At 36.3% G+C, this 12,187-nt stretch overlaps 1 protein-coding gene across 1 annotated transcript; it reads right to left on the bottom strand.

The window, feature by feature from the left end:
• Nucleotides 1-9,084: 9,084 nt before the first annotated feature.
• LOC140886325 (uncharacterized) lies at nt 9,085-11,844 on the bottom strand. The gene is made up of 5 exons (XM_073292865.1): nt 10,645-11,844; nt 10,493-10,557; nt 10,369-10,418; nt 9,982-10,034; nt 9,085-9,282 (listed from the first exon to the last, which is right to left on the bottom strand). Exons 1-5 carry the CDS (start codon nt 10,777-10,779, stop codon nt 9,085-9,087), a joined length of 501 nt encoding a protein of 166 aa, XP_073148966.1. The 5' UTR covers nt 10,780-11,844.
• Nucleotides 11,845-12,187: the final 343 nt, after the last annotated feature.

The following is a 12,187-nucleotide window of genomic DNA, read 5'->3' as shown; positions in this document are numbered from 1 at the left end:
CTATTTACGAATAGTTCATGCCGAAATTTCTGTAGGCCCAAACGCAAATTTTTAACTCGTTTTCGCTGTTTACATTAATTAATCCTGGTTGTTTGATCATTAAATATTAAATCAGGACACGGGCCCTTTCATTTGGTATCAGAGCGTATACTGGGCTATGCTCGAATTAAAGTCTAGGACACTTGAGTTTAGACACTAACAAAAAGGTTGCGTATGTGTGTGACTACTTGTTATTACGTGACTTGTTTGTTGTGTTTATTATTTGAACTTAACTGATAGAACCAGTAGTTCTTGGCTTTCTACCTTAGTTTATGAATTCTTATTAGAACTCTGAGTTCCTATCATAGTTTTCTGTTCGTTACGTTATTTCTGTCTGTATTCAAATCCTTGTGTCTTGTAGAATGGCACCAGGAGGAAGAGGTAGAAAAGGGAAGGAAGTTGTAGAAGAGTCTGCCGCAGAAAATATTAGAAACCTTGATGATATTGTCAGGGGAAGACGTGGTCGACCAGCTGTCCATCCTTCGAAAGATGTGGATTTAGAGGTGGAACAACAACCACGGATAAATCCTGACAAAGGAAAAGCGATTCAGGCTGAGTCTGATCCAATAGCCCAATTGACATAGAAAATGGGAGGAATTCGATTAATAATTTCTCAATTTCAGGAGTTGCGTCCGCAAAAGTTCTTTGGCAATGAAGAAAGTGAGAAAGCTGCTAGTTGGTTGAAAAGTCTCAACAATATGTTTAATGGACTAGAATATCCTGATGAAATTCGACTGAAGTTAGTTTCTTTTCAACTTAAAGACCGAGCGCAACTTTGGTGGGAAACGACAGCAGAAACACTTTCTGATTCTAGTGAAAAGATTACATGGAAAGTATTTTGTACTCAATTTGCACAAGAATATGCACCACCATCTTATTATTCTACTAAAGAAGATGAATTTAATCTGTTGGTGCAAGGCAATAAATCTGTTGCTGACTATGCTTCTTAGTTTTCTGCTCTTTTGCCTTATGTCCTACATGTTGCAAAGAATGATCGGTCAAAGCTTTCACATTTTCTGAAGGGGCTTACACGAACGATCCATACTTTGGTGACTACTGGAACTCCATCGACTTATATGAAAGCGGTAGAAAAGGCAAAGAAGATTGAAGCGAGTCTACTCAGGGGTGAACCACAATCAATCCCAGCATCTGTTCCTCAAGGAGCTGGAAGTAGTTCACAGACACCAATGGGTTTACCTTCATATCAGCCTATTCAATTTTCTCAGCAAGCGAAAAGGCCTTGGTTTAAAGCTAGGGGGAAACCATTTAAAAAGAAGCCACAGTCTAGTTCGTCCAGTTCCAGTGGGAGTTCAGTTGGATCGTCTGGTAGGGTGTACTATGACAGATGTGGTGGTAATCATTTGAGTGCACATTGTACAGGATTTCCAGGAATTTGTTATACTTGTGGGCAGGCTGGACATTCATCTAGAGTATGTCCAAATGCTGGAAGACAGCAAGTGCAACCACAACACTTTGGCCAGTTTCCTCGGCGACCATCGTTCAGGCCATCTGCACCTGTACCGCAGTTTGCTCCTACACAGCCTTATGTTCCGGTACAGCCAACGCAGCGGCCTAGGTATCCATCTCCTCAGAGTCAGCAGCGTTTTCTAGGTCCACAGCAGGCTCAAGTCCATGCTATGACTCAGGATCAGGCACAAGATGCACCTGGGGGAGTTATTGCAGGTATTTGTTACATTTTTTAGTATCCTGCACGTATCTTGATAGACACAGGAGCATCTCATTCATTTTTATCTGTTACATTTGCTGATGAGCATGAGATTGCATTTACTCCGTTGTTGGATACTGTGTCTGTAGCTACTCCTGCTGGTATTTTCTTGATGTCTAATGAGATAGTTTTGAATTGTGTGATTAGATTTGAGGATAAGATCATGATAACCAATCTAATCAAACTAGTTATGTCTGATTTTGATTGTATTCTGGGTATGGATACACTGATGAATTATAGAGCTACTGTTGATTGTTACCATGGCATTGTGAGATTTAGACCATATTATGGAAATAAGTGAAATTTTTATGGTACTGATTCACAATCTCGCATTCCATTAGTATCGGCAATGGAAATGTTTAGATTATTGTCGATAGGAAATGAAGGATTTATGATTTATTTTCTTGATGCGACGAAGGAAGAGAAATTGAAAGTTTCAGATATTCCTGTCGTCAAGGATTTTCCTGATGTATTTCCTGATGAGATTCTGGGTTTTCCGCCTCAGAGGGAAATAGATCTTAGCATTGAGTTGATGCCAGGGACAAGTCCGATTTTTCGAGCCCCATATCGATTAGCTCCGGCAAAATTGAAAGAACTTAAGACGCAATTGCAAGATTTGCTGGAAAAAGGGTATATTAGACCAAGTGTGTCACCTTGGGGTGCTCCAGTCTTGTTTGTGAAGAAGAAAGATGGAACGATGAGAACGTGCATCGATTATCGGCAATTGAACCAGGCTACTGTGAAGAATAAGTATCCTTTGCCACGAATTGATGACTTGTTTGATCAGTTGCAGGGTACGTCTGTGTATTCTAAAATTGATCTTCGTTCTGGGAATCATCAACTTAGAGTTCGAGAGGAAGATGTTCCCAAAACAGCATTTTGAACGCGTTACGGGCATTATGAATTCTTAGTTGTTCCTTTTGGGTTGACTAATGCTCCAGCAGTTTTTATGGATTTAATGAATCGTGTGTTTCGGGAGTTTATAGATCGATTTGTTATCGTGTTCATTGATGACATTTTGATTTATTCTAAGTCAAGAAAGGAGCATAAAGAACATTTGATATTAGTACTTGAGAAACTCAGAACATCACAATTATATGCTAAGTTTTCAAAATGTGAATTTTGGTTGGACAGAGTATTATTTCTAGGACATGTGATATCAACACAAGGAGTATCTGTCGATCCTAGTAAAATTGAAGTTGTTCTTAATTGGTCCAGACCAACCAATTTCTCTGAGATTCGAAGCTTTTTGGGTTTGGCTAGATATTACAGGCGTTTCATCAAGGGATTTTCTGAAATATCTAGGCCTATGACTATATTGACGCAAAAAGATCGACGTTTTGTGTGGACTGAAGAATGTGAAGCTAGTTTCCAGACTTTGAAAGAGAAATTGACTACGGCTCCAGTACTAGCATTACCTTCAGGCTCAGGTGGATTTGTTGTTTGTACAGATGCTTCTTTGAATGGACTGGGTTGTGTTTTGATGCAAAATGGACGCGTGATTGCATATGCATCTTGTCAATTGAAACCACATGAGACTCGTTATCCAGTTCATGATTTAGAATTGGCTGCCATTGTGCATGCATTGAAAATATGGCGTCATTATCTGTACGGTGAACAGTTTGTGATTTATTCCGATCATAAGAGTCTAAAATATTTATTCACACAGTCTGATTTGAATATGAGACAACGTCGATGGTTGGAACTGCTTAAGGATTTTGACTGTGATATTCAATACCAGCCAGGAAATGTGAATCAAGTTGCAGATGCTTTGAGCAGAAAAGTTCATACTAATATGTTGGCATCTTTAACTATTTCTAAAGTTCATGAGCATTTGGGAACTTCAGGATGGACTTATCGAGCTAAAGGTAATCATTTCATAGTTTCATCTATTCAAGTTGAACCACGAATAATTTCAAAAATCAAAGCAGCACAAAAGACTGATCCATATATTCATCACTTGAAAGAATTAACTCCAGCTGGTCAGTCAGGGAAATTCCTTGTTGCTTATGATGGATGTTTGCGTTATAATGGTAGACTTGTGGTTCCGAATTTGATAGATTTGAAAGAAGATATACTACGAGAAGCTCATTTTAGTCGACATAGTGTACATCCTGGAATTCGAAAGATGTATCATATTTTGAAAGCCCATTACTAGTGGAAGGTATGAAGAATGATATTTCTGACTTTGTCGCTAAGTGTCTGACGTGTCAACAAGTTAAGGATGAAAGAATGAGACCAGGTGGTATGTTACATTGTCTTGAAGTACCACAGTGGAATTGGGAACACATTACTATGGATTTCGTGACACACCTACCTCGATCTAATCGTGGTTGTGATGCCATTTGGGTTATTGTGGATAGATTGTCTAAATCTGCCCATTTTATTCCATATGATCGTACTTGGACATATACAAAAATGGCGAAAATGTACATTGATCAGATAGTGCGATTGCATGGTGTGCCAGTTACTGTAGTATCAGACCGTGATCCCAGATTTACTTCTAAGTTTTGGTCTAGTTTGCAATCAGCTTTGGGTTCTAAATTGGCCATGAGTACTGCCTATCATCCACAGACAGATGGACAATCTGAAAGAACTATTCAGACGCTTGAAGATTTATTACGAGATGTTGTGATGGATTTCAGTGGTGGTTGGCAAGAATCTTTAGCTTTGGTGGAATTCTCTTACAATAATAGTTATCAAATATCTATCGGGATGACACCATTTGAAGCCTTGTATGGCAGAAAATGTAGATCTCCGATATGTTGGGAAGAAGTAGGAGAACGACAGTTGTCCGGACCAGAGTTTATTCAAGAAATGAAAGAAAAAGTTGAACTGATCAGGAAAAGAATGAAAGTAGCCCAGGATCGTCAAGCTAGCTATGCTAATAACAGGTGTAGACCTTTAGAATTTCAGGTTGGCGATTTTTTTTTCTTGAAAGTATCACCATTTCGTGGTACTATGAGATTTGGGCGTAAAGGGAAATTAACTCCTCGTTATATCGGTCCGTACGAGATTGTCGAGAAGATTGGTATTTTGGCGTATTGTTTGAACTTGCCGCAGAGTTTGTCTGCGATACATGATGTATTTCACGTATCTATGATGCAGAAGTATGAACCAGATCCTTCTCATATCTTGAGGGCTGATGATGTGGAGTTGGATAGTTCCCTTAGCTATGTTTAATATCCAGTGCAGATTCTTGATCATAAAGAAAAGCAACTTAGGAACAAGACGATTCCTTTAGTTATGGTGGAATGGAGTAGACATGGGAGAGAAGAAGCCACATGGGAATTGGAGTCTAGAATGTGTCAAGAATGGCCTCACTTGTTTGAAAATATGATGACTTATTCCATGTACTCTAATTTTCCTATGTACTATCAGTGGTAGATGTTTAACCACTTTGTATATAAGTTTGATGTGTGTTAATTTCGAGGACGAAATCTTGATTTTAGAGGGGGAGAAATGTAAGGACCCGATTTTACTATATTAATTAATTCATGTGTTAAAAATATGTATTACTAAATATCAGTTTATAGACGATATTAAAATGCATATTTAATTTATAGAGCACACAAGAGTTGAAATAACTCAAACCGGGTCAAGTTTTAACCCCGAATGAATAAAATAGAACACACAATTAAACTGGAATATATTTTAATGGATATATATCAATATATAGATATATAGATATATGATATGTATCCTTACCTTGCTCTCTATCTCCTCAAGTCGCGTTCCCATTCTCTGTTCTTTTGTTTTAAAGTTTCTTCGTAGCTTCAAATCGCCGTAACTTTTCCGTCGGTTATCGATTTTTGAAAATAAATATAGTTCTGGACTCCTCGCAAGGTAAGATTTCTTTTGATACCCATTTCGCAAGTTTTCATCGTCGTCTCAAAAACTCCGTCCGACCAGTTGCTGCCGTCGCCGCTCGTGTTCGCCGAAATTCGGAAAAATAACCTTGGTTTAGGTTGTTTAGCGCTTAAACTCAAAGCTTTGCACAAAATTCAGAACTTCCATAGGTAGATTTCGAGATTAGGTTTCGAATTTTGGGGCTTTGTTTGGTTAATTTGAATTCCAGTGATTGATATTTGTTTAATTCTTGATTGTAGGTGTAATATTTCGGTTGAATTGAGGTATGGTTATTTTTCAGAATAGATTTGGGAATTATTTCGAAATTTCAGATTATATTATGTTGGATTTTCGAATTATAGAGATGTTTAAATCGTTGTTTGGATGTTTAGATGTGTTAGAATTGTTATAGATTAATTTCAGGATTTTTGAACAATTTTTTGGAAAATTCAGATATGCCGTGTTGGGTATTTCGACTTTTTGAGTTATTTATTTGATATTTGGACATTGATAGGATGATTTAATATGAGATGTGAAGTTAAGGAAATGTTAGTTTGATTTTTAGAATTAGTTCCGATAATTTTCAGATTTGTAAACGGAAACAGGAATTAATATGATATCAATGGTTTTCCACAGGATTGTACTATTCGAGAATTACTTGAGATATTTCTGTGGTAAATTAAGTGTTGGTTGAGGTACGTATGAGCTGTTTATATTACGACGTCTATAATGACATGTAATGATATTAAGTATTTTGTAATGAGTGATAAAGTGCTTTATGTGCTTATGTGGATTATATGATTGCATTCATTCATTTACATTTTTTCATAGCACGTTGAGCCTTGACTCCTTTGATTACTATTGATATTGATCTCTTGAGATGTATTGAGTCATCATGGAGCGAGTGACATTGTTTAGTGCACTCCTGAGATAGCATGAGGCACGGACAAGTAGCTCCTGTCGCCCTCCGATGCTACGTACGACACTCCTGATGACAACATGAGGCTGGACGGGTCGCTCCTGTCACCCTCCGATGCTACATGTATGGATTAGCAATGATGATTCGAGGTCTACTGCGTTCCTGGTACGGGTGGCCACTAAGATTATTGTGATACGTTTCGTTTGGACTCGATTTGGTATCCCTTATTCTATTGATACCTGTCACGCATTACATTGCATTTCATTGCATTGTACTTGATTTTATTCATGTCAGTTATATTTGTCGTAATTTTTATAGTTCATCGTACTGTGGTTGTTTGTGATTCCATAGCAGGTTATCCAGGGGGATTTGACGCATCTGGTGGAGCGTCATCTAGTGGTACCCAGTGAGACGAGCGTGGAGTCGAGTTCCCAGATATATGTATATATTAGTTTAGCGAGTTTTATATTTGCCGGGGTGATGCCCTGTGTATCTGTATCGATAGTTTTGGACTTTGTTTTGGATTGTTATTTGTGTGATCGAGCCTTGCCGGCTCTGCATGTGTTTAGTCCTGGCCAGTGCGGCTATAGGTTTGTAAATTGGAGTTGTGACTCTATTTTCGAGTATATATTGCTGGTTGTGTTGTACAGGTTTTTGGGATGTCCTATTTACGAATAGGTCATGCCGAAATTTCTGTAGGCCCAAACGCAAATTTTTAACTCGTTTTCGCTGTTTACATTAATTAATCCCGGTTGTTTGATCATTAAATATTAAATCAGGACACGGGCCCTTTCATATGATTTGATGCTTGAACTTGGTTACATGTATATATGCATGTTTGGAAAGGTATAAACCATTCTTAGTGTTGAATTTAGATGAGATAGATTGATAGGAATCATTTTTGACAGCAACAGGTTTCTTCTGATTTTTCTGGAAAAGATGGCACGCTCGATCCTGTGAAAAGCCCCGATCGAGCGCGACCATCAATTTGCAAAAACAGAGAAATTAAATATTGGGCTCGCTCGATCGGACGAGTTCATCCGATCGAGCGAGGCCAATATATTTTTGGGACCCGAGAGCAGAGCTTTAGTGCTCGCTCGATCGGGTGAGTTCACTCGATCAAGCGAGGTGATGATTTATTTTTAAAAAAAATTCTTACTTTGCTCTTGGTTTCTTTAATTGATGTTTAATGAATGTTAATTGTTCATTAATTGCTCTTTAAGATGAGATTAGCAACCCGAGGTCCCCACATAATACTTGGTCTTCTAAGCGTTCAAAATCTGATAATAGATCTAACAAAACGGAATAAAGACTTAAAAATAGACTAGAGTCCTAAATAAAAGAGTTTCCAAATTAAAAACTTCTTCCCGAACAGCCCGTCTCACTCGATCCGTAAACTTTGATGGATCGAGCGAGAAAATCTCTGTCTCGATTATCCACATTTCTTCCTACGGCCGCTCTATCGGTAGAGTTTGACGGATCGAGCGGCCAAAACTCTTTCTCGAAGTCTTCATCTCCCTCGCTCGATCAATAAAGTTTGACAGATCGAGCCATGAAAATTCTGTCCAAAAAGTTCTCCAAAATGTCATGTCCTATAAAATAACCCGGGAAACATGTAATGAAGACACGATAAATAAAATACGAACTAAATACTAAATTAAAACACACAAATGCATGCAAAACAACAACATAATGATGTTAATTAATATGCAACACAAACACAACTATCAAATTCCCCCACACTTAATCCTTGCTCGCCCTCGAGCAAGTCCTTGTATCTTCCTAGTAATTAAATTTTTTATATGTACAAGAAAAATGCAAAACAACAACGGTGTTTATCCGTTGTTAAAGGCCATAAAAAACTGTTGTTAAAGCCCATGTTGTTAAAGAGGGCGCTCAAAGACAACGGTTTTTAACCGTTGTCTTTTAAGAAAAAGACAACAGTTTTACAACGGTGAAAAACCGTTGTATTTTCCTTCAATGACAACGGTTTTTCACTGTTGTCTTTGAGCGAGCTTTTTAATTAACGAGACTTTCAACAACAGTTTTAGACAATCTACGACAACAGTTAAAAAACATTGTCTTTTTTAGATAAAAAAACAAAAAAAAATTAAAATTTAATACACAAATTTGCATTATTATAAATTATTTAAAATACAAAATTCAAAAATAAAATTTAATAAACAATTTTCCAACGTTTGAAAATAAGATTTACAACATTCAAAAAAATAATACAACCAAAAAAATGACAACAATAAACTAATAACCAAATGTAAAGAAGCCGCACTGCAACTCCCAGCGCTCCTTCACTTGATGAAGTCTTTCTATTTTTTTGGGCTTACCTGCATTTTTCCCAATATTCTTGAAGACACATGCTAAAAATAAAGATATATAATATAAATTAGAAACCATAATTATAAACCAGATTGTCTTTTGTATTAACAAATAATATCTTCAAACTAATAAATTAGTTTAGAGAAAATATATGTATCAACTACAAAAAGTTCAAAAAATAAGAAAAATAAACTTAAAATTTTACCGTACAAAAACTTCATAGAAATAAGTAGGTGTACTTACTTTCTGGGGTCAGAGCGTTCAACTGATAGTTTCCTTGTCTTAGCAAACTGTAGCAATGCTGGAGGTGTAAGTTTGTTTCCAGATAATGACCAAACACAATCAGGATATGCATATGAATGTGTAGTGGCAGATGAAGCTCGGGGACTAGATGCATCTCATTCTCTGCTGTCTCCTATGCCCAACAAAATATAAGACATACTTATCCATGTGATCAACACAAACTTTTACATGTATATATAATGAGATCATACAGTTCAACTGAATGTTGGTTCATGCATTCTCCTTCTGACAATTACTTAGAAAAGGTAGGAGGGAAATTTTAATGGTTCTATGTGTCAAATGATTTTCACCCTCACTTTCTAGGAGACAAAACCAAGGAATTCAATTCCCTAAGAGCTCAAATTTAACATAAAAGTAAAATGTGAATATCTAAACACAAAATAAATAATAAATAACATTACAAAATGAAACAACCAATAAAACTTAATGTACAAGAATACAATCAGCCTTTGCCCGATCATCAGTTATCGAAGGCAATTCTGAATCTAACACGAAGAGATGCACATGACTTGATATTTGAACAAGTCTCTTAGATTTCTTACATTGTAGTGCTTTGAAACTGTGCAGTTAGATAATTCATTACATTTGATATGCATAATTCAAACTGCATATGTCAAGATACAAAGTATTTCCAAGAATCTCTTATGTTACCTACACAGTGGGAGTGAGGAAAATTATCCAAATACAATAGAATAAACTTATAAAATTTATTTATGTTTACTAAACCAGAACCTGTAAATGTATAAATTAACGCAAAAAATCAATTCACAGATGCTTCAGAAACTAAAGGAAGTAACAACATGAACCATACCTTAAAACTTGCACATTTGACGAAGCAAAATGGAGAAGCAAAGTCCTCTGTCACTGCATGTAAAAAAGATTAACTCAAGCTTCTTGTAAATATTCACAAAAACACAATCTTACTTTTTATCAAAATGTAAGGCATTGGATAATGACTGGTTCCACGCATCCAGTTCCACAAAAGAAGCAGGCACGAGACCAAAATATAATTAAAAAAGGTAGTAGACACACAAGATCTCTGTTAAAATGGAAATTACTGTTAATACAATACATAGATCTGAATAACCAAACGTTAGAGAATATGATTTGATTACACAGGCTCAAGGAAGACACGGAAAAGGAGACTCAAAAATAAATAAAGCATCCAAGGGAGAATTAAATGTAGCACGGAAAGTACCATTGTTGAACACCCACATAGGTAATGGGCCCAAGTACTCAGCATGCAAGCTGCAGAAAAGTGGTGAAAAAAAGGAAATTAGGATACATGCTTATCAAATGTGAGGAAAATTGCTGATATACACCTGTAGATATTCAAAGTGACTGAGCCCTTCACCGGTCCAGTATAGAGGTGCTGAAAATTCTTTACCTGCAAAGGGGAACTCGGCATTCATCTGGCTGGTCACAATCGAGGAGTGCAAACTGAAATATGCCACATACGGGAAACTGGGCATACCGATTCAGTTTCATCAAAGAACTGTAGAATCTCGAGCTCAAGATAGGGATCATTCTTTTGCAAGAACTTCCATCCCTCAGTCTTCTCTACATTTTTGAAGTTACTAAAAAAGAAATAAAAAACTCGACGCCGCATCAGAAGAATACGTGTGGTTTTAGACGATTATCAACTTCAATAGATAAGATGCGAAAAAAATTCCAAGGTTGCAATAAATAAACCATATTATTCCTCAAGTCTTTCTATGGCCACGTACGTAGAAGAATCAAGAATAAATGTATGATTTCATGGTGTTTGGATTGGTTTTCATGGTGCTCTTTAGGGATGCATATACTGTAACTTTATTTGGTTTTGCTTTGAAATAAATAATATATGCACTTCACATAACACATAATAAACAGAGATATCAAAAGCACACATAATAATTTATGATTTCTTAAATTCCAGAGATCTAGTAGCATGAGCTTTGTTGAACTTTGGGGATATATGTTTGACATTTCATCAATGCACATTCCACGAACAAAGATAAAAGCACAACAACACTTTTGATTTTTTAATCTTTTTAGAGATCGATATGTTTTCACAATTTATTAAAATTGATAAAAAAAAAAAAAAACCACAAGATTAATCCATCAAATTCAAATGTACCTCGCAAGACTATCATTGAACTATATTTCCAAAAAAACTTTGCATTCCATTTTCAAGGTAAGATCATATTAATACTATGAAGTACTTTATGCAGCACGTAGAAACATGAAATTAAACATTCATAAGAAAACACTCTAATCAAACAATAATCTCATGCATTTGAGGTAAAGATCAGGCGCATCACACAATCTTGCAAGCTGGAGCATATCCACTACATTCTCAACATTCAGCCTTTGTGATAACCCCTTGGAGCATATGTCTGCTTCAGTTGTGGAACCATGTATACATAAATCTTTAGAGAAGCTGAACAAGACTGAAAATTATCAAGCCCAAGCTTGCTACAAGGAAATCATCAATAGTACTCAAGATAGATCTACAATCCAACAGACCCGATTCTATGGACCCGACTCCCCCACGTACAAATAGCGTAATATCAGAAACATATATAATCATAAATATGATATATGTATTTATTTAGCCTTATGTACACCTAAATTAATGATACATACAGTGACCCAATTTTTCTTTATCAGAATCCTTATAATATTTTATTGGCTTCGCATTTCATCCAAATTTAAAGAAACCAAGAATTAACAGAGAGAAAAGTGAAGAGGGTCGTGTTCTAGTGGAAACATAATATATGATTATAAATATTTATATATGCAGTATGCACACAAAATACAGTAAAAATGTGCCAAGGATATCAGCTTTCCAACAAACGACTCGTAGATCTGGACCCTTAATTTGCCTGATATGGGTTTAAAGTTTCAGCAGTATTTAAAGAAAGAAGACATGAGAAGTATCGATTAAAAAGATTGTAACATAGAAGAGAACCTGGAGCTTGAGAAATCGAAAACCAGGAACCGAGAGTTCTTGAGCCTTCTCGAAAAGCCCTTTT

The sequence above is a fragment of the Henckelia pumila genome, chromosome 3 (assembly GCF_033568475.1).
Source record: "Henckelia pumila isolate YLH828 chromosome 3, ASM3356847v2, whole genome shotgun sequence".
NCBI classification, from domain to species: domain Eukaryota; kingdom Viridiplantae; phylum Streptophyta; class Magnoliopsida; order Lamiales; family Gesneriaceae; genus Henckelia; species Henckelia pumila.
This window is presented reverse-complemented; position numbering and strand designations above follow the sequence as displayed.

Bases quoted from the DNA above. Each gene is read 5' to 3' on its own strand.
- LOC140886325 (XM_073292865.1), bottom strand. From the start codon at position 10,779: ATGCGGCGTCGAGTTTTTTATTTCTTTTTTAGTAACTTCAAAAATGTA. The intron at 10,419-10,492 runs GTGTATATCAGC...ACTTTTCTGCAG, and splicing joins GTCACTTTGAATATCTACAG to CTTGCATGCTGAGTACTTGG. The intron at 10,035-10,368 runs GTACTTTCCGTG...TTTTACATGCAG, and splicing joins TATGTGGGTGTTCAACAATG to TGACAGAGGACTTTGCTTCT.